This window comes from Diadema antillarum, unplaced genomic scaffold (assembly GCF_040938485.1).
Source record: "Diadema antillarum isolate AM-2024a unplaced genomic scaffold, OU_Dant_1.0 seq00000994_RagTag, whole genome shotgun sequence".
Classification (NCBI taxonomy): Eukaryota; Metazoa; Echinodermata; class Echinoidea; order Diadematoida; family Diadematidae; genus Diadema; species Diadema antillarum.
The window spans coordinates 594,903-618,849 of record NW_027271832.1 but is presented as its reverse complement, the minus strand read 5'-3'; the positions used below and the strand labels follow the sequence as shown (position 1 = coordinate 618,849).

The 23,947-nt window shown below is 39.1% G+C and overlaps 1 protein-coding gene across 3 annotated transcripts in view; it reads right to left on the bottom strand.

Annotated features, from left to right (window-relative positions):
• The window catches only part of LOC139742285 (protein phosphatase 1 regulatory subunit 16A-like), a 108,244-nt gene that overhangs the window by 8,910 nt on the left and 75,387 nt on the right, over positions 1-23,947 (bottom strand). For all 3 annotated transcript variants that reach the window (XM_071652863.1, XM_071652864.1, XM_071652865.1), the window contains exons 5-10: positions 21,518-21,642; positions 21,006-21,131; positions 11,468-11,543; positions 9,445-9,562; positions 4,291-4,384; positions 3,157-3,817 (exon numbers count right to left, since the gene is read on the bottom strand). In XM_071652863.1, coding sequence (XP_071508964.1) covers positions 3,157-3,817; positions 4,291-4,384; positions 9,445-9,562; positions 11,468-11,543; positions 21,006-21,131; positions 21,518-21,642 — 1,200 coding nt within the window. The remainder of the gene's footprint in view (positions 1-3,156; positions 3,818-4,290; positions 4,385-9,444; positions 9,563-11,467; positions 11,544-21,005; positions 21,132-21,517; positions 21,643-23,947) is intronic.

Sequence of the window (23,947 nt, the reverse complement as noted above, 5' to 3'; positions counted from 1 at the left end):
TTCCTGAACTCCGTTTAATACCCTCCATAAAATTTGACAATCTAATCTACCTCGCACAAGCCACAGTCACAGCTTGGCAGTTATGTTGCTCTCTATATTTCTTTTTTGTTTAATGGGCTGCATGCTTGAGCTTTGCATACATGTGATAAGTTGCATTAGTGTGACGAAAGCAATTAGTGTTAATTTGTTTTGATTTCAGACTTTCTTTGCAATTAAGAGTGTATGTAATTTCATGAATACCATGGGGCTTCCTTAGTATCCCTGTATTTAACCAAGCCTTTTAAGGTGTTAACTATTTTGGATTGTTTTTTTTTTTTCTATCCCTCTATAAAGAATTCTGGCTAAGGATATGTAGCATCAATGTTATATCATTGCAGATAGCTTTAAAAAAATGACTATATAAGGATTAGAATGAAATTCAGCACTGACATTAAGCGGAGGTTAGGCAGCTGTAAGCAAATAAATGGAACAGAAACTCTAAATAATAAATGACTTATCACTATCAATCAAAAAGATAAACAACACACAAATTATGACTTCAGAGGCTGGTAATTATGGCTACAAACCAGCTGTGCATGCACTCACAGAAATAAAATAGATTGAAATAAAGCTGCAGAGGTTGTGAGGCAGGAGGTTAAAGAGCCTAGTCACACACAAGGCATTGTCAAAATCAATCAGCTTAAATCAAAGAAACTACAACTTGTTTCCTGGCACAATGGATTTTCCCCTAGCATACCAGAGCCCTCATAATGAATTTATCTGAGTTTGTTGAAGGACCATTTTAAAAAATAGAATAACCCTCTATCAGATTGAAAAATAAAAATAAAAGGCAGTTACAAATTGCAATTATTCATTTCTGATTTGATATTGAGTGCTCGCAATAACAAACAACTTTGGTCAGTCGGTAATCTGATTTTTTATTTATCTTTTATTCAAAACGATTAATGCAATATGACTTTGAAAGTGATGTCGAAAGGCTAACCCTAATTGATCTAAATAGAATTGTTTTTAAATACGATAAATTGACAATTTTTGATTAATTTTGCAAACATATCCCACTGCTAGGTCAAGCACAAACAAGGCAAGGTCTTGAGTTGAACATGGATTTTTACATGACACTAACAAAGCAGTGTTTAGATATGCATCATCAAACAGATCCTTGGATAGGCACATGAAAGTTAATAATAAGCAATGCAAAATTTACAAAGATTCAAAAATGATTTTTAAGGAAAGTCATCTGTGCAGCATGCTTGAAGTAGATGAAATGTCAACTTGAAATCTATTCATACCAAAGATTTTTGATGACCTCTCATCATATGTCTTCATTTTATCATATGACCCAGGATATTGTAATTTCAGTTCTGACAGGAGGATATCTTTAACATTTTACATATTGCCTGGCTGATGCTATTATCTATCCTTGATGTGTGTTCTTATAAATGGCTTCAATTGGGGATATTGTAGTGTTTCACTCCAGGCAACTGGGGATACATTTCACACCGGGCATATGCCCATTTGTTCAGAGTATTTTCCTGAAGCAAATGGACATGTTCCCTCTTAAGGTCAAGAGGTAATTTCAATTAGTCAATATCAGATTACAGAAAAAAATCAGAAACAAATAATGGAATATGCCCAGTTACCATAAGCAAACTGTAATATCCCCAGTTAAAGCATCTTATGAGAATGTGTGTGCATGTTGAAGGGGGGGGGGGGGGGGGGGCTTTTGTGTTGTTTTCATCTCCTTTCATGATCTTAGTGCATGTCCTGTTTTCATGGCAACAAAAAAACAAAAAACAAAAAAGGACAAGAGAAAACTTTTTGTGGCTCAAAGAAGAGTAAAAGGCTTCTACTGGTGAGTATCAAGCTGAAAATGACATCACTAAAGTTGCAATAATATGTGTGGTGCATGAATTCTCTTAAATGTCTTTCTCTGTCTCATTAATATTTATCCTTCACAAGTTCTTACTTCTTGCTAAAATTTGTCACCTGGCATACTAATCTTTGTATGATAAATTCTCTGCAAGCAGGGAGGTGGAGTAGGTCACAGGATATTAGCTTTAGATAAACTAAACAAACAAAAACACACAAACAAACAAACAAAAGTTTCTTTTAAGTTTTTTTTTTCTTCCCCATGAAGAGAGTTTAGACTGATATCAAAGGTACTGTTTACCATTGGGAGCAGTGATTTAAAAAATGTTTGACTTATCACATTTGATGCATATGTGTAGGTCAGTTGTATCACAAAATATCAAATGCTATATAAAAATTTTGCAATAAAGCCTAAAATGTAAGGAGATATCACTATTTTTCTCAATAAACCATGACTGTAGACAGTTTATTCGAGAAACAATTTTATTATAACTATTGTTCAAATTTTGTATAACAAAGCTTATTTTACTGATTAACATTTTTACATAGTTGTTTCTATCCCTAACTCACATTTTAGAATTATGTTGAAGCACTGATGCTGAGTTTTTGTTTCACCTGCAAATGGTAAATAATGCCTTTAATGATTTTTTGAAAACTTGTAGTCTACTTGTTTAACCAAATGGGAGGAAAGCAGCTTTCAAAACAGCAACAAATGTTACTGGCGATTGGGAATATGGCATTAAGGGGTGCAAAGTGTTGGGGGGGGGGGAACTGGGGAGGGGTGGGTGCATGGCATGCAAGGTGTGGATTGTTGGGGGTGATGGATGGCACTGAATGAGTGCTGGTTTTCTGAATCATTGCTGATGTAAATTTGTTTGAGTAATATCAGGTCTGTCCCAACTAAAAGGCAAGACCTTTTCAGCTGTCATGACATGATCTGAGGTGGATAGTATAGTATGACGTAGGAGGTGGACTTATGTGAAGTATCTATACTTTATTTCCCAGTCTAAAGCTGTACAAAAGGAACAGTGTAGCGTATCGTAAGTAGAGAATGTGCGTAGGATGTTCATAGCTATATATGAAAATTTAAACATCATGATGATATCTTGTTCACTGACATTTTGCATTTTGGTAAACCTAAAATCATTAGAGAATCTAGCTTGATCAGTAGCCAGTCACACTGGGAGACCAATCCAACAGGTAATCAAGCTCAGCAGTCAATGATGGTTTTAACTGCAGGTTGAAATGGTGAGATGTACTGATAATGGACAAGGATTTCATAATTACCTTCTTCTGTGTGATCCCCTCCAGCTTTTTGCGACGTCGACCTCAGCTTCTTACGGTCAGCCAGAGTCTCACCTCCACCACTGTAGTACTGCTCTCCCCCCTCGGCCGACGTGTCCCCTCCTCCGCTGCCCTGTCCCTCCTCTCTCCGCCTCCTCTCCTCCCGTTTCCGTTGCTCCTCCTCCTTCTTACGCTGGGCCTTCTCCTCCTTCAGCCGCTGCTTCTCCGCTCGCTCTCTCTCCTTCTGCTCCTTGCGCTCCTTCTCCTTCTCCTCCTTCCGCTCCTTCTTGCTCTTCTCGCTCCTCAGCCCGTCATCCTCGGGCCGCTTCTTTAGGATGGACACCAGCCGCTTCTGTTGGGCTATTGAGGGTGCCCCCTCGATCATGTCGTCAAGGTCGCCGTTCTCTTGCACGCCGTCGGCTCCCGCCGTGGCGCTCAAGTCGCCGTTTGTCTTCTTGTTCCTCGGGCTCTCGGGGTCTCTATCAGAGAGTTCCTCGGTTATGACCGGCATGGGCGTGACCCGCCCCTCCTCATCCCCCTCTGGTGTGGTCTTCTCTTTCGTCTCATCACCCTCACTGGCTATGTGTCCATTTGTGGCCTCCTCTGAGACTTGAATGTCATCAATGTGTGTGACTGGGCTGCTTTCTGTTGAGTTTTCTAATTCCTGCGTGTTTCAGGTGTGTTTTTGTTTTAAAAGCAAGAATGATAGTCAGGACAGGTTAATCAGCAAGAGGCATGTATCTGGGGGGATTAATAGTAAATGTTTTGTATTTTTGTTTAAGAAGGGCTGCTTGGAAAATATATGAGACATGCAGTAATATCAGAGAGATACCACATAGTGCAATTACCCCTGAATTTTTTTTTTTTTACCTTTACCTAGCTCCTCCAAGAGTAGACAATTATCTCTCAAATGAGTATGTACATACATTGAAGAAATCTCCATCTGCAATGTGAATATGATTAACAAACTGAACTTCAAAACCAAATAAAATCTACATGATTTCAGGTCTGCAAAACACAGGCATATGCAGTTCTTTTAGTTAGCTTGGTAACATGTTAAAATCTCCCAATCTTTAGCAGACACAGCTGCCTTATATCAAACATTTAAACATTTAAACACTGGGGAATATTCTGTACCTCTGACTTTGACTGGATAAAGGCTGCCTCGCCTTTGGCATCCAACTTTCTCATCTCCCCCTTCTCCCGTTTACTGCTTCTTCTTATTGATGACCTGAGGAGAACAGAAAACAACGAAAGTATATAATCAAAATACTTACAGATTGTAATTGCCATTTAACATACAACCTTGAAGAATTGATACAAATGGTAAAAGGAAATTCCTTTGTCATGCATGATAGTGACGAAATGATGTACATACTTTCTTGTCCTAAACTACCAAAATTAAAATACACATACGCAGTGCCTCTACACCACCATACACATGCACACACACACACAATCACACACACACACACACACACACACACACACACACACACACACACACACACACACACATACATACACGGGTAAAGATACACACAATTCCTCTTTCTCTGTTTTTCATGTGCACATTGAAACTTTGTCATACTACACTGATTGATGTGACATGAGAGTGACATTAGTAGTCTTTCGGAATCGGGATATTAGCTCCTACGGCAAGAGATTCAGGTTTCGTTGGGGCCAATTAAGTCTACAACAGTGTCCGAGCTGCCGTGAGTTACAGCCGAGTCGCAGAAAATCATACAACAGACAAGTGTTCTCTCTATAAACACACTCAGTGCCCTAATGGCTCTCACTTAATTTCTCAATTTACATGGTATGATTTAAAATTTTTCTAGGTACCGTTTTTGTAAAACAAGTGTGAGGAGATGTCCACATGCTATCAAATCAATCTTTTCTTGCCATAATTATTCACAGACACATTTGGGAAGTCCTAAAAAAATACGTTCATAACTCAAGTTGCGTCTATCAGTACCGCACTGACATAAAAGAAGCCTGCTTAACTGCTATTACTTCTTATGACAAGGCAGAGACCAAACAAGCCAATGTGTACTCTGTAACGGTATGCCGCCATTTCCAGCATGGCCGATGAGGCAGGAGTTTGGATTCCTCCCTCCGTGAGGCCCAACATGTGTCCTGGTAGAGTTTTCTCTAATACAATTTCTCCTCTCTTGAATCGTGTTTGCATATCTCTTCCTTTAATGTAAGCACTGGTCATTAAATGTGGGTCAATTCAATTTTCAGTTCTGTTTTTAGCCGCCCTGTGCGCATCCTCTCATACCAGAGATACAGGGAGGGTTCTACCATCAAGGCTATGATTCATTTCATTATTGTAAACCAGCCTAACAAAACTAAGTCATATGCCATTGTACGGCAAAACATTCCGTGTGATAAGAATGCTGCTGGTAAGACAGAACAGGAAGTATACTGCCCGGTCACTCTTTCAAATCTTATCATGTAGAGTTTGGTAACTTTTCTAAACATGAGGGCCATGACAGGTTTTTTTTTCTTTTTTGTTTTGTTTTGTTGTGTTTGTTTTCTTTCTTTTTTCTTCTTTTTTTCAGTGGGGAGATGGGTGATTAGTTCAAATTAAACTTTGTCATATTTGTTGCAGCTTAAAGGGATCGTACAGTTATGGTTGAGACCTAATTTCAGGTTTCTAACATTTTTTGGTGAGATAATGAGAAACCTCTTATAAAATATGAAAGAGCATGTAATTCTATGAGGAATTCAACGTTTATTTGATGAAAATTGGTTTTGAAATGGCTGGGATATCAAAAAAATGCGATTCTAATAAAGTGTGGGACCCACACTTTATTAAGATTGCTTTATTTTTCTTTGTTTTTGGATGTTTCAGTCATTCCAAACCCAATTTTCGTCAAATAAACTTTGAATTCCTCTTAAAATGGTATGTTCTGTACTATATCATAAGTGTTTACTTGGTATCTCAAAAAAAAATTAAAAGCCCAATTCTCATCTTCACCAAAACTGTATTATCCCTTTAATTTTACTCTCACAAGTTTTCAGTCTTTACTGATGATGTGGAATTTAAACACATTCATAACTGCATGAATAAACATCAAGAACAAAGGTGTTACATAAATATTCATATCAAGTATGGTGCAGTTTTATGATTTCCCTTCTTGATTATCATCACTTCAGAACTGAAGTAAAACTGGGCATATGTCACCAATGTAGAGCTATTCTTTGAATGTTCTGCTGAGGGCAAGCACATTCAGATCTCTAGATCAAGTTCTGAACATGACACTGCAAATGACTAATGTTTAAGTCTGGCTGGATGATAAAATATAAACAATGATATAAAAAAAAAAATAACATGTACGGAAACCATAGGTGCCTGTTGAGAAAGTTGGCACACATATCTCATGTGCCTCTAAACACATTTCCAACATCTGTTGGTTTATCACCATGTATTTTTGCTGGTTACAGTTGTTTAAACAAGAGACTGTGACGTGTTGATCTGCCCTACATAGATAAGAATCCACTATCCTCGCATTCTTGGTCTATATGCAACAATGAACATCTTCCACGAATGCAAATACTGTGATCAACTGCACTTGATGAATTATTCAATGCACTTGCATGCTTGACTACTTTTTGGAGGTGAAGTATGGAGTGTTCTCTGGAACAAAGTGTTGGTTTAGTTGCATGTACTGGGGTGTCATTCGTTACATTCAGACGGTGATCCATAACCTGGAGGATAAGCTCTATGGGGCACCAAGTGTCGCACGGTCGATTTCGTAATGAAATCAAACGCGCCACACACTTTTTTAAATTCAATTCAATTCAAATGAAATTTTATTTTCAATCACGCATGTCTGTCATTGATACAGATTAAAAAAACAAACAAACTTGGGGCCCTATAGAGCTTTTCCTCGCAGTTAGCTCATCCTTGAGGTAAAACATCATTGTCTGAACATAACAATTGCGAAGTCAAGGAAAGATGATTTATATAAGAACAAGAAAGTGCATTTAAACTAGGCAGACTTGCAAAGTGCTCTCATAATTGACAGTGTAATGTTCATTTGTGACAATTTTTCCCCTAAAAGTTATTTTAAAAAACTTCAGCATCTTTAGCGTTGTTGGCTTACTTTCCCACATGGTTGCATTGTATTGTTCTTGCTTGGGACTAACCCTAGAAAGGCCTGCAAGCCAATGCTGATTCTACCACTCTCATAGATGTTGGAGTGAGTACATGTTTGTTGCTTTTTACTTTGACGACCCGTTTGTCAGTTTTGCTTAGTATATACTCTTTTATCACATTCACTGAACAAATAAAATGAGAAATGTCCATTTTCGATCATAGTATTATCACTTGCTTTACCATAACCCTTACAAGTTATGTGAAATAAGGGGACCTTGAGTAAGGTATTACCCACTGCAAAATTTGTTTGATCTCTACCAGCTTGGCACTTTAGCCTCCCAGCCGGAGGAGCACAAGAAGAAGAAGGGGAAAAGTGAAAAACAAGCTTCATCTTTCCTCTATCCACAATCTGGTGAGCATATGAGGGAAATGGAGGAAGGAAAGGACTTTATTTAGGAGAAGAGAGGGGTTTACCAGATGGTGTGGATTAGCTGGGTTTTGGTCCACTTCCACTCTTAAGCCCCAATAAGGATACAGTTTCAGTTTATAAATTTCTTATTTTTCTTAATATTCTTAGGAGACAGATGGTGTCACAAGACACACCCACCCTGGGAAGGCATGCGCACCAAGCGAGGCAATGCTGCCTTTTGCTTTGAGTTAACAAAAAAATGCAAGTCATTAACAATATCCTGCTATCGTTTTCTCTCTTTTTTTGGGGGGGGGGGGGTGGGAGTCTGTATATTTATAAGACTAAGAGAAAGCTGTGAGATAGTCTGTATGCATGTGATTGTGTGTAGGTGTCTGTGTGTATGTCAGTATGTTTTTTGTGTGTTTGTGAAAGATAAAAGAGAGAAGAGGAAATGAGTATGTGCATGAGAGAAACAAAGAGAAAGAAAGTGTGCATATGTGTGTGAAGTAAGGATAAGAATACTACACCATTTTCATTCTCTAACTTTGTATATATATTCAGATCAATGTACCTGCTAAACTGACATCGCTCACTTTTTTTTTAACCAGTCGCCCAAGGTGAACCGTGGAGGCTTGGTATCTATCATTCCACTTCCAGCCTGTGTGTTTTGTGTTTTACTGCCCACATCTCCCACATTTTCACCTTGCTCTTTGGGGGAAGAGTGCCCTGGGATATTTTGCATGCACGGCTTGCACCGGCTTCCCAAAAACAGTGGAATCCGCATTTGCTGTCTATTCTGATGGATACGGACTGTAATTTATCAACTTAGTGAACTCGCACAGCTCAAGGCAAGCCTCATGTTTACAGCTTCTAACATGTGATGTGGGAAGATAGTCACTTTTTCAAAGGCAGAGAAGAATTTGCTGTTTAATTGAAGAAGTTTTGTAAGAACTTGAATCTGATTGCAGTTGTTAGTAGTTTGTGTGCTTTGCACTTACAGCAATGTTCATATTTACCTTGTTCATTGATGAAACTTATAAGTAAACTGAGTCCTTGGACTGACAAATGTCCTACTTTCTACCTTATCACAGAGGCATGCTATCACCCTGTTCGCGCTATATTCTGCACAGAATCATCCCGTGCTCTTCCCATTTCAGAAGACACATCTCTATACAGCAGCACTTTGGTATCAGTCACTAAGATATGCCATATCTTGTGATGTCTGCCTGCCAGAAGGCAACAAATGCATATCCAGCTTTATTTAGCTTGCTTCATGTCAGGAGGCAAGCGGCAAGTCTTTTCTGCATCATGGAGGATCTCAACCAGGGCACTATCTCTCAAAACCTTTCACCAAGAAAATTACCATAATTCTCTCATCACCCTTTCTCTCCCTTGATCCTCTCTTTTTCACTGGAAGCCTCTTGTCAACTATTTCTCATAATAGTTTCTCAGAATATTTTTTTTTTACCTGAGGCTGCAGGATTCATTAAAAAAAAGAATGCCTGCTCCCTACTCCCATTGCTCCCCAAAATAATCCTTTTAGTTTTACAAAAGCAGTATAATAAAAGCAACATCTTGAAACTTTGACTGAAACTTGGTCAAGATAATAGAATGAGCTTTGTATACTAATACAGTGATTCTTTTTTTTTTTTTTTTTTTTTGGGGGGGGGGGGGGGACAATAGGGAAACTTTGCTGCAAACTATAGCAGAGGGTGCTGCTACATACAGATGCGGCCCTTAATTGTTGGGCTGACAGTTGATGGAGTTAACTCACCCACGCTTGTTTCTGCTGGAACTGCGGCGGATGAGGTGCGACGACTTAATGCGGTTGGACTGGATCTCCACCTTCAGCTGCTGTATCAGCGTCCGGATCTCCTCATCCTCACAAATACCTTGAGAGATAAAGACAGAGAGGAACAAAAAAGATAGAGAAAGACAGATTGACAGAACGAGATATGGATGGGGGGAAAGAGGGTGAGAGTGGCAGAAAGGAAGAAAGATACAGAAACCACACAGAAAGTGAGAGAGATCCACATTAATATAGATAATCAATCTTATCTCAAAAAATAGCAGAGCAGAGAACGAAGAGAAGCACAAACATAGGCAGTCAAAAAACTAAGAATAGTATATAAAAGAGAAGAGAATAAAGCACAGCATACATATCATATAGTAAGGGAGAGAAATATATGTTACACAGAATCTCTGACACTACACGACCAATGTCCCTGTGGGTTTACTATGAGCAAGCCATCCTTTGCTGCCCATTCATACTTGGCTGCCTTGTAGCTGTTTGGAGCCATTCAGTGTCGAGAAACGGGTTACCAAATTACAAAGTGAAATGAGAGTCAAGCTATTAGAATAAAACATGCAGAGTACTTCTTTATTATGAGTTTGCTTAATACACTGGGATAAGACCTATAGAAACTTGGGTGACATTTTAACGAATTCAGTGCTACTTCATACAATTGCTTCTATATCATGAGTTCTATTAGCATTTTATAATGAATTGCAAGCTAAAAAAAAATGCAAAAAAGAAGAATACTCAACATTTGACAAAAGGAAATGTCAGTGCTGGGTTTAGAAATCTATAAATAAAGGGATAGAATAGTTTTGGTTGTAGTAGATGGCTTAATAGAGGGGCTCCAGGTTTCAAAATCTTATTTGTGAGATTATGAGAAACCTCTTATGAAATATGAAAGAGCATGTAGCTCTATGAGGGATTCAAAGTTGTTTTTTTTTTAATGAAAATTGGTTTTGAAATGGCTGAGATATCCAAAACAAGGGGATCTTAATAAAAGGTGAGACCCATCTTTTACCAGGATCACTCTGTTTTACTTTGTTTTTGGATATCTCAGCCATTCCAAAACCAATTTTTGTCATATAAACTTTGAATTCCTTGTAGAATTGTATGCTCTGTAACATTTCATAAGTAGTTTCTTAGTATCTTACAAAGAGTTAAAAGCTCAATCCTTATTTCAACCAATACTATACCATCCCTTTAATACATACACATAACACAAATTGAAGTGTTGCTAGATGTAATCCCACTAGATGTATTACATATGATTACAGCTAAAGCAAAGATACTATATCCATGAAACTTCACACAAATGCCTCTTAGCTCCTTAACTGATGTGATTATTAACAACAGAAAAAAATAGCTTTTCTAGGATATTTCACCAAAATCCTGTTTTGATCAGTCACAAATTAATTGCGGCATACATATACAAGTTCATGCTCAAATAAACACCAATGCATGAATTTCAACAACTTTACATTTAGCCACTGTCTAAACACAGTGTCACACATGAATTGCTAACACGTTAAGTATGACAAGGTCATCCCATAGTTGAATATGAGAAAAAAACAAACAAACATTATGAGTTGTTTTTTTCACACACAACTGGTATTAAAAAAGAAGTAAAAAAAAAAATCAAACTGTATTCCATCACAGACATGCAAAATGGGTGGTTACATTAACAGTCGAGGGAAATTAGAGAAAAAAAAACTGTAGGTAGATCATTCTATGCAAGCCATCAAAGCTTATCAGACATTGTCCAAGTGTGCTGCATTCTTATCACCAACTCATGGGCATTCTCTCTCTTTTTCCTTTCCCCTTCATCGCTTCATCCTTCTTCCTCGATCAAACCCGAGGTATAGTCGCCCAGGGGCAAGTTAGTGAGAGTTGCCATGGCGATTGCGGAGCGCGCCCGCGAAAGCGGGGGAAGAGACAAACGAACCATCGCTGCGAGAGCTCGGGCGAAAATACCCCAGTAAATGTCAAAATCTCCACTTACTTAACGGCGTTTCATCATTGTGGGTCCGTGCTTCTAAGTCAGCCCCCGACTCCACCAGCATGGTGATAATGTCGGCCTGCAGTGAACGAGCCAAGAAGATAGGCAAGACATGGGATGAGAGAAAAGAGATGGAGGAAAAATAAAGAAAAGAGATGCATACGACTGAATGGCAAAACACGAAATGAAAAAGACATTCATAAGGCCTTGGAATGAGAAATTTCCCTATTTCTGTCCCTTTCTCAAGTTTGCCAAAGCCTCTTAAAGTATTAAAAGGAGTTTGCCTTCATTGTAGGAGGTGATAAGCCTTGACGAGCTCAGAATTCTTGGCATTTGTCATGAAACAGCCATCAGTAGATAGAAGGAACTGCTGGCACTGAAAGCATAAATTTGACCAAAGACTTAGTTTGCATCACCCTATGACTTGGAATTACAAATACTGTACGAGCTGAAATTTTCGCGGTGGTTTTATTTTCGCGAATTTTGCGGATCGCCTTTGAACCGCGAAAATAACAACGCACAAATAGCTAAGTTCAGTTAGACCCTCGCAACCGCGAATTTAACAACACGCGAAAATGTCCTCCATGTAGCAATTCGCGAAAATATCTGTACGTGAAAATTTCAGCTCGTACAGTATAAAACAGGTCTGAATCAATTCTGAAAGCATTTTATTTCCTTGATGTAAGTATTTATACAGAAAGTTGGTTGTGTGACATGGACACATGAATTGAATGTCTCCCTCTCGATGGGATTGTTGCTGACATGTGTAATGAATGAATTAGTTGATTGAATTTCAAAGACGAAGGCATACTTTTGACACTGGTATTAAGCTGATTTATGGCTGGAGCGGCCAACAATCCACAGTTTGATAACAAAACTCGAACATTCGCCACTGGTGTGATGTATACTATGTGACGTGAAGCATATGTTTACCAAGTAGTGTCCTTTCTTCCGTGAGTGAGATATATATTGGCTGAATATTTTCACAGTGACATGAATTATTATGATTAAAAGAGCTCAAGACAGGCAGGAGTTAGCTCATGAATCTTACATGGAATCTTTTCAACTACATGTATCAGAACCTGTTAATGGCGGAAATAAATCCTTAATCAGCAAGTATGAATATTGTAGACATTGGATATACAAGACAAGAGGTTCATACGATGGGTTTAGCCAACTTTGAAAAATGAGTCAATATGCTTACTCTGACACCACTGCACAATGACATACACATAGTACGTACATACATTCTTATGCATACACTCCAGGTTTCTTTTTTATGGTTAGCCATGGGTTAAAAAACACAAATCAAACTTCTGCCCGTATTGAAGGCATAGCATTTTCAAGACAGTCCATATAAATAGAACTGTTCTGCGGTCACTCAAATTCTGCGCTCTGCCTCACTTTGACTACTGAAATAGCAGCATTTATATTTCATAAATGAGTTTCTCTGTTTATGCGTGTGTGTGGTTTTGTTTTGTTTTGTTATTTCAATTGCAGGGGGGGGGGGGTGGAAATAATAAATTATTATGTGGCAGCAAGCTTCATCGATTCCAATATTTTGCATATAACATTTCAGTTATTTATTCATTTAGTTTTAAAGAGTCTTGCAGCATAGATTCAATACTGAACAGTGTCAAATCAAATTGGTATGGTGTCACAGAAATTTGCATGCGTAGCTGGCGGAGCAATAAAGATGTATTTCCGACTTGGCATGTGCATCTGTTTTGCAATGAGATAAAACAGAGAGAAGGAAAAAATATATTAAGTGTGTGTGTGTGTGTGTGTGTGTGTGTGTGTGTGTGTGTGTGTGTGTGTGTGCATGTGTTTATGTGTGTGTTAATATTGATATCACTAAGAAGGAAAGAGTCAGGAAACGTATATGAGTAGGCCCTAATCATGATTTAGCAATGTGGAAAAGGATATCCTGAAAGCCAGTTGTTGTTGTTTTTTTTTTAGACAGCTAAAAGGAACGAAGGCTGCATTTTAATTTACAATATCCATTTGATTTTAGGCAGTGTTGCATAGATATGCATGGTGTGAAATAATGTGAGTACTTATGAATGTTATGTAACATAGGCAATTTAAACTTTTGTCTTAATCATAAATGGTCATACCTTGTTGCCATGTACATGAATAAACTGGAAAACAAACAAACGACAATAACAACCCTGTGATGAAGAACAGTCTTGCAGTTTGCATTAAAAAGAGGTCTTTAAAAATGTAACATGATCCTATTCATTCTAAAGGCTCATACCAGTGTGCTTGGTATTTTGGAAGGGGTGGGGAGGGTGTTTCTTTTCTAAGTATTCCAGTTTGATGGAAAGGGTGTTGACAAATTGCAGAGGTTCAACAAACCATCATCCAGAGAACATGCTAAGTTGGTTTTGGCTTTATACATACCAGCAAAAAATGTTTAATATGTAATTTTTGTGGATGCTGGTTAAAAATAAACTTGTGGCAGACACCTGCACTGTGTAAAAATGATAGTTGCTAAGACTTCAGAAAAAAAAGCACACTGTTATGACCTGAGACTTTCAGCAAGTCACACAAAATGGTTTCAAACTTTTAACACAGGTTCAAGGTAGAGGATATCATGGACACATATACATCAGCAGAAAGACCAGCATAAAATTCCAGAGTTTAATTGTCATTTCACATTCAAGCATCAGAAGACATGGCATTTCATGAGTGTTGGTTCAATGATACATCAGAAACTTGCCTCAAAAACAGCATTTTCACCATCAATTCACTGATATGTCTGTACACACATTTCTGCAAGCATGTAAGTTTGTACAATCTCAATATCTCCCTTTACATACTGTAAAGACAGAAATGCTTAAAGTGCAATTGAGTTTTAGTGCTCGGCTGGGCGAGATAAATTCTGGGGGTTTTAATTTTCCCGGATAGTTGTTTCAACTAAGCAAGACCTTCAACAATTCACTGCTGCCATATCATTTACTGGTTTTGGCAGTACATGCCAAGTACTATGGTAAAAGGTAACCAGTCTGCATTATGAGAATAAATTCACTTGTGCTACAGGACTAGCGAGTGTGATGAAAACTTCTAATAACAAAAAAAGCAAAACAATGAGCAAAAAATTCCCACTCTTCTGTTTTTGCACTAGTTTCATGTCCCGCGAAATGCAAACAAATTTCCAAACTGTGAAAATGTCCTCTTTAACAGTACTTGGATTCATGTTACAAGTTTCAGCATACAAGCAGCCATCACTCTAACACGAAAACTCTGAACAAACTTTGGTACTCTTGTATGATGACTCTTAACACCACATTACCAGGATTGCACTGGACACTGTGCAAGCTACCTTCCAGAGAATGCTGCTCTCTGGAATGCTGGTGAATTAATGCATCTTTCATTGCGCATCATGGAACGATAACAATGTTTATATGAGAGAAAGACTGGGTCAGAGGAGGGGGAAAAACAGAAGGGGGAAAAAGGAACAAAAATATATGCCCTTTAAGATCTATGAAAAAATATGAAGTTCTGGCTTAATGTTATCAATGACAGTACAAAGAGAGAGTGGGGTATTGTTATCAAAGTTGCCGCTTGGAACAAGGAAATACTGACGGCAGGTAAGTTTGAGCACAACTACATAGAGTCGTTTATCAAGTCAGCTGTAGGAAAAATGTGTTTCGTGTTTTCTTTGGCTTGATGGATGAAAATTTGATAGCATAACAGATAAATCAGTCTGGCTTTTAGCCAAGGGATTTTATGTTCTATTCTGGTACTGATCACAGAAAGGAACCAACTACAATACTCTGCTACCTCTTAAAGGGCTAGTATTGCTGCAAGTTAGCAGATTGCTTAGGGACTTCGATCATCACATGAGGAAGAGTGCACATAATTACACAATAATATGTTTTCACAACATAACAATTCAAATGCTTGTGCAAGACATATGGAAGCATTAAAAGCTTTAAATTGTAGCTAAATAACAAAAAAAAAAAGGTCAATTAATCTAGTAATTCATAACAATTAGAAGCTGCCAGAGTGGACACTGAAGATGATCACAGAATACAAACTACATTGTATCACCATCACTCTATCTGATAGTTTGACTGCACAACAGGACTATCTTCGCCAGCTCTCCTACAAATAATAAACCCATGTCTCAAGAGAAACTGCAACATATGTGATGATATCAACTACTGATTGGCAACGCCACTGCTAAATGCCAATGATGTCTATACATTTATAGGCTGCCTGAGAATGGAGAATAAGAACAGAAGGGATCTGAAAGTGTCTTGCATGGATCTAACATACCTGCATAATATTTCCTCATGCAGTACGATTCAAATCACTTGAATTCCAATAGAATTACTGAAGGCTAATCATTTGTGCATTCTGTACAACAGGACGGTTTTCACCCCTTGACACAATGACACTTCCAAAGCATCACAGTTTCTATTCCTATGTTGACAGGTTCAAACATCAACTGGACAGACTGTAAAAAAAAAAGAAGAAAAAAAAAAGTATACATACTTCAACAGAAAAAAGTACATATGACAAAAGTAACATCTGGCTGTTGGAAATCAAATATCTACACCATTTATCCTCCTGTCTTACATAACATGAATAAAATGGCGAGACTTGTTGATGAACTGTGTCAGTATCAACGATTCCATTTTTTTTTTTTTTTTTAGGACTCAGCACTGCTGCGAGGAGGCGACTCTCAAAAATGGGAACTCAAATCCAGGATGAGAGCGGCAGACACACCACAAAATGATCTCCTATACACTGATTGATGGAAAGTGGTACAGGGACGTCTCCCCCACGTTTAGGGAGGCTACATGCACTCCGTGAGCCAGAGCTCTCTCCCAAACCTCTAAGTACGACCCGACTCCTCGTCTTGTTTGCCGAGCAGGATGAGCGGTGGAATCAGAAGTGACAACTTGCGGCTCCCTCAGGGAAGGGGGAGGGGGGGGGGAGGGGGTGAAGCACCAAAGACTCTTGGTTGACTCTCCTATCCCAACCATGAGGGGTGGGACAGGATGGGGATGGGGAGATGACTTCATCAGCCTGTTGCCCACAGCTTCAAAATATATGCAGAGTTTGCCATATCAGTTCTACACTGTGCTGTGAGAACATTATGCTCCCTCAGGGCATTTAATGTTGATTTATTTTTTTCATTGTTCGTGCATGAGAGGTTAATCCATATATTACAGAGGAACATGTTTAATTTGTAGGGGCCAACAGAGCGCGCTGTCTTCGATGTCTGACAAAATTCAATCAGTGCTATCTATCACGTCATGACACCTATTTTCTTTCAGCAAATGGTCCACTGGACTAACATTTACTCTGTGTACATGAGACCAGAAAACCTATGTCGGGATTTCTGACTCACAGCATAAAGATTAGAAGCAACATGCCATCACAACAAGCATTATGCATGTAATAAACTCTCCAGTAAGCTACATTTATAGCAAGTTGGGACAAAGCAGAAAGAACTTTTCATTGACCAAAGGACAGTTTGGTTTCACTTCTCTCCACTTCAGAGCACTCGACCCCTCTCCTGAGCACAAATATAGCGGTTACGCCAACAGTAAGATGTGACAGTAACGATGCATCAACGACTTTCTGTCGCTGAGAGAAAGACAGAGAAGAGACTTCTCAGTGTGGAGCAGCACATAGCCTGATGTGGCAGACATTGGTAAGGAAAACATGTCATTGATGCATCACCTAATGTAATCTCCCCATGACGTATGTGCAGGGCGTAGTTTCCAATGTCACCTCCTGGAGCACTCAGGAAAGTGTTATACCACTGCCTCCACTTTCACCGGCACAGGAATGAAATCGTAAAGGGGAGAGGGGATTATCCTAGCCTTCAATTTGGGAGGAAAAATAAGCCAATTAAAGGTAACGAGATCCTGGCATTTTTCAACTCTCTAACAGTTTCTACAGTGCTGTGTGTAAACTAACAACACTAGGTGCATGAAAACATTTGTATTCTTAATATGACAAAGTGGATACACTCTGTGTACTGTTAAAGGGGGAAACTCCCCTCCATACTGATGCTGACTTCACTAACGAGGATTACAGTCAGTCAAAGAAATGCAAAGATGCTTTACTGGAATTAGAGAGAGAACTTATTGGATTTAAAGCTTCCTATATATGTCATTGCATATAATACAGTAGTGGCAGTCATGATAATTTATGTACAATATATGTGACCGTGCACCTCAAAACGAACAAAAAGTCGCACACACTGATTTTGCGTGAGAACTGAAAATAAGTGAAATGGGTCAACCTAGCCGAGCTTGACTTTTTCATATTTTCTGAAAGAGCGGGTCTTCTTTTACATTATGCTAAAATGTGGTATCATAAAACGGGCAGGAAAGTGTGTTTTTTTAGCAGTTTATCTCGAACATTTTTGGTAGAATAGTGTGATTAGGTGCGTCTTTAGAATCCCTTTTTCATTTCTGAAAAACCTTGCCCTCACTCTTCACTTTCAACTCTAATAACTTTTGAAAGGATAGTGCTACTGCTTTGAAAGTTGGCATTTATTATGGACAGAATATGTTCATGAGGCATGCTTAATTTCAGTTTAATCTGATAATCTCTTCATTGTTGTTACTCTGGTGGTTTACTTCCTGTTTTTTGTCCCATTCATCGCACAGCCAGCACGGTTTGGTAAAGATTAAGCGCTTGAATAGACACTGTACTTTAGAGCCTCTTTTCTCAGTTCACACCTTTCCTGAGTTTGTGCTTTCTTTCCAATATTTAGATAGCTTAGGAGAGTCCATTTGATTTGAGTTATACATCATTTTAAAGCTTAAAGTCTGCTCTTTCAGAATATGGTCTTAACTAAAAATTTATGTCTGGCGACTTTTTGTTTGTTTTGAGGTGCAGGGTCACATATGTTGCCATGATGTAAGCATCCCATACCTCTGCAATTGTTCATTTTGCAAACAAAGATAAGTCAGTGAATAAATGTGTGTTAGCCAATGGGAGACTGAAGAGGTGGTGACATCATCATATCATGTCACCCAATTTGCATATCTGTGACTGTGATGAATACTACTTTTGTGTGCCTTTAAAATTATGTTTAACTTTCTTGTTCCTTGCTAAAAATTCCATTAAACTGTTAACCAGTCTCCTTTTGTCTTGATATTATTCTTTTCATCGGAGTCAGGCAGAACTTTGTGGGGAGTTTGTCTTAAAGGTATCTTGGGAGATGGAGAACTGGGGGGGGGGGGAGGAGGGCAAGGGAGACTAAAACTGAGAGAAATGTGACTGATGGACTCATGATTGTTGGCTTGATGGAATGCAGCAGGCAGGTGAAAGAGAAGAAACAGTGGCAAAGAAAAGAAAGGAGGGAAAAGTGGCCCAAACAAGGTTGAGAAGAAAGGGGTGGGGGGATATTATGTCATTTGTCATTGCTACGGATCCCCCATGGGATCGTGGAGACAGGAAGCGATGCAATGTGTCACGGGAGGCACACTTGGAGCAGACTCAAGACGGAAAAGAAAGAATTACCCCCCTGTCTGCCAGATTGCCAACAAACACAAATTTAGATCAAATGCAGTAATTTCATTTTGGTTTTCTTCAGCAGCACTTCTGCAGCAAACCCTTCACAGTTTTTGTTTTCTTTTCACTGTATATCCAGCTGACACAACACATCTACAACAGGTTATCACAGTTCATGTAACACAGACTCCTATCCTGGCAAAGAAGACACAAGCTCATCCCCAATCACTTCCTGCAATTTTCTCTAAGCTACTAAAGTGGCAGGTGCAAGAAGTTATGTGTTCTAGGCCGTTATATAGTTTTGTAGTCATCAAACTATTTTTCTTTGAGGACGGTCTCTGTCTGCCTGCATGTCCAGCCTATGTGACTATTTCTGGATGATGATCATCAGTCACGAACAACAAAGATGGCATGAAATTCATAGCCTCTGTACCGATGAATTGCCCTTTAGGTTCCAACCTGAGGTTGTGATTCCCGCGAACTACAGCATGCTACGATTTAACAACGGTCGGGCAGCTATACCTTCTCTCAAGAACCACTGCCTCCTGGGAAGCACACTCCCCACATCACTTCATCATACCATCCCATTGGGCGTTTGACAGCTCAGGTGAAATACTTTCTACAAGACATACACACACAGTACACATATTAAACTCAATAAAAAAACAGCCTGTGTCAAAAATGGCTTAACAATGAAAGAAAGGGTATGCTCCGTTCTCCGGCCAAATGGACTTCTAAAGTGCACTGTGGGAACACTGCCCATCACTCACTCAGTCTGTCCACCTACAGCAAACCTTGAATTAAACATGAACCTCTTGTGAACCTCACCACCCACCTTCTCAAAAAGGTCTGTCTGTTTCTCTACGAACCCTCACAAGTTCCCCTATAAGTTCAGGCTGCCAAAAAACACCCAAAGACCACATATGGGTTTAAGAAAAGAACTACATTACATCAATTAGCTGGAAAAACCGTCAGTCCTTCCTTGTAGCAAATTTTGGCACACTGAATGCACAATGAGTTTTACCCGTCTTGTTTTGAGCGTGACTTTCTTCCTTGCCGAGCTGTTAGGGAAGCTGAATCAACTACGACAAAAGAGGCAAATCTCTTTCTTTCTGTTTAACATTGGAAAGGGGAAACTCAGAATTAAAAGATGTCGCACTGAAATGTGATGCCTTGAATATGGGTGGATATTGATACATTTGGACATCTGACACCCGAGTAGCACAAAGTCCAGATCACTCATTTTTTACGGCCAGATAGGAGCATTACATTGATGCCCAAAGGAGCATGCCAATGCCAGAAAGGCATTTTGTTGTTATTGATTTTTTCTCTCTCTCTTTTCAAACATCAAGGATGATGTTTCCTAGGTATCAGCACAGCATCACGCATCAGGTGAGCCGGATATCTGATACCTTTATGTCCTGGTTACATAGATTTCTTTTACTTTCCCTGATATCAAGGCAGAGCTGTTGCAAGGCATTGTGCATCCACACAAGTATTTTTTTTTTTCTTCAATCCAGTTTCTCCTTATCCAGGTATAATGGTGCATTGATAAACCATCTGTTTTTCATCATTTCTAACTTCATGGTAATTCACAATATATTTAACAGGCCAGTTTAACAGCATAATTACGGTTAGGAAAATTTTTAGTAATGAACTGGTAATTGAATTAGTTTCTTCCTATTCTTTTTCTGCAGTAACAAAGACGTTTTGCCGACGACATTACCCATTGCCATGTGAGGCAAGTCGTAGGCAAGCTTCAAGGGGAAAAGGTTGTACAGGATATCCTTGGTGGACGAGGTACATACAACCTGACATACACCGGTCCACTAATCTGGCTTAAAAGTAGGAGCTCACAGCTAAGATTTCACTACCACATGAAGCTTTCATTTAAATGCTCCACATTTCAGTAGAGCTGTTGGACAACCAACGGTAGAATCCAATGTTAGTATCATGTATTTTAACTCTGTAATGACTGCCGGCAACCTGTATGCATGCAATGTCAATGAACCAATTCAGGCGGTGGTTCTAGAGGGGTTAATATTGCTCTTACCTGCGCCCAGCACACTGCGGCATGGATAGGTTGCCAGCCGTCGTCGTCCCTCGAGGCGACGTCCACATTGTGACTCAGTAAGTACTGCACCACCTTCTCGTATCCGTTGGCAACGGCAATGTGAAGCTGAAAGGAAATGATATGAAAGCCAAAATACTTCATTTGGGTGAGGGGAAAAAAGGTAGTTTGCTATTCAACCTATTGACAGAACATAAAACTAACAAATTGTTTTTGGCTGTGTTTCACAGCAAGACTTCACGTTTCTCTGGGGGTATACTTTTTTCTCTCTACATACACCTTTCCCATTACCTTTTGTCATTAGCTACTCTTGTTTCTATGTCATGATTACAGATATTCTAATGATCTAACTTATACTAGTAAGTGAAGTAAAGCCACATACCCACTAAAGATAAAGAAGGTTGTGATTACTAACGAAAGGTTTGAACCTATGACCTGCATGGTCAGTCACAACAAACCACACCACCACCCCCCTTTAAGGGGGCCATACTCACAGGTGTTGCTCCTGAGCTGTCCCTAAATTCGAGGTCTCCACCTTCTTTGAAGAGTGCCTGCATGTCATGGAGCATCTCATTGGGTAAGACTTCTCTCAGTTCATCGATCTGATCTTGTGTGATACCTGGGGCACGACGAAAGAGGAGAAGGGAACACCAGTCTTTACTGTCATGTCACAAAACTACCAGGCATATTTACACACATATGCATTAACAAACAATAAACTTATCAGAGAACAATCATGATGATCATATCCAACACAAGAAAGAAAAAAAAATGTGTGGAGAACTCTACATCTACACTGAATTTAGAGGTCAATTCTGATTCCATTCATTCCAGGAGCCAAAATTTTCCCTTGTTATTCTGAAAGACTTTTTGTTTGGGTCACATATCATCACAACAAGTACCAGTACAACAAGTATCGTAACAAGTACTTGAGAATTTGATTGCGAGGAAATACAGCGTGTCTTCCTAGATTCCTGTGTAGAGTCTGCCACAAAGTTCCAATGACATGTTTAATCTTTCACATATTACAGCAGATTTTCATCAGGGAGGAAACATCTCCACATGTTGGTGTCATCAACGAGCACTTTCTGGTGGTTACATGATTCTAGCTTGTGTGTCGCTTCGTGTCTGGATAATGGATGGTTCACAGATGGCAGTGTACCATGGCCACTGGTACCCCTCTCAGCTCATGGAAACACATTCATCAAAGTACACTGACAAGAAAGTAGGCTCAGTTCACAAAAACAAAAAACAAAAACGATAAACAAAAACCCAACAACAAAACAAAACCTGTATCAGCTTATCAAACACTTGCGTGCTTATAACCTGCCCTGAAGTCATTTGTCCTTCTTTCAGTTTTGATATCTTCAAGTATGTCTCCCTCTGGGTGATTCTCAAAAACACGTTCTAAGTTGACTTAATCCTTACACCACTCGCACACCTACATGTAACTTAAAAGCGAGAGAATATTAAGTACACGGGTGAAGGTTGAGGTGTGAAATTTCATCAATTTGTCTCCCTCTAACAAATGAAATTTGTAAGATTGCAACTGCTGATCGGTAATTCAACAAACATAACTACACACTTAACTTATAAGCCTTTACATCAGTGTTCAGAATGTCTCCCTATACTTGACCTTATTGTAAGAGTTAGACAGCGCACTATGATGTAACAATGCCTCAGTCCCACAGGCAAAGTCCATGGTGTCACAAAAGGGATTATGAGTATTTGGTAATCTCCAGACATTTGCACTAATTGGCAAGGAAAATGCAGTATCCCATCCAGTCCTGGAAGAATTTCATTGCAGAAATTGTCATCTTCTCAACTTTTACATGGCACCTCTTTCATTCCATATACTTTATCAAAGAAATAATAGATGGAACCGACTGAGCTCAATAATTCTTTATTACAGTAGAAAGGATTTATAGAACTTAGCCGCTTTGGGGGAGGGGCAGGAACTTCCATTTTCTAAAATAAGTTATCAATTCAAGAATTAGCCATAAGTGTAGTAACTTTAGTGGCTTTGACGATTCTGAAACTGAAACAAAGAATCATACATGAACATGCACAGGCTGAAACAAAAAGAGATGATCTATTCTACCTGACACTGACATTAAGTGACAACAAAAAACAGTACAGCACTGATAAAAAAAGATATTGGACTGCACAGAGGAAATGCAGTTCCTGGGATCTCATGGTCTAATAGGCAAAATGAATAAATAAAAGACTTTTAAGGTTGACATGGGCAGCTCTTAGCTACATGCTTCCGTAACAAAATTCTATGCACAACAGGGTGGGAAAAAAGATGAGTTTCTATCAATGCTGCTAGTCATGAATGGGTGCTTTATTAGTTATGTACAAATATCTCTTTCCTTTCCCCTTTCCCACACAACACTATGTACACGTTATGATTTCACACACAACTGATTACACAGTGAGTGGTCACTTGCTCGTTCATCTCTGCATTTCAAATTACTAAATGCTGTGCACACCTGAGCCTAATACCATTGTAACAATAAAACCACAGGTGCCCAAGGTATTCAAGAATCGCCCAGAGTAAACAGTCAACAAAGGACTATAAAAAAAAGAACAACAAAAGGACCCTTCAACCACTTGATGATGGGTAAGTAACCTTTAGCATGGACAAAAAGAACAAAACAACACACACACACACACACACATACACACACACACACACACACACACACACACACACACACACAACAAAAAAGGAAAAGAAACCCTATTCCTGTACTCTGTGGAAACACCACAATCATCAGTGCTGCAACAATACAGCCACACAATTCACACCAGCAGAAGCTGTAGCTTGTGAAAAAAAGAAGAAGAGAAAATCCTTGATTTCCTATAGAATGACGAGAGTTGACACAATAAACCCAGTCAGCTGATTCGTGCTGTGGTGACAC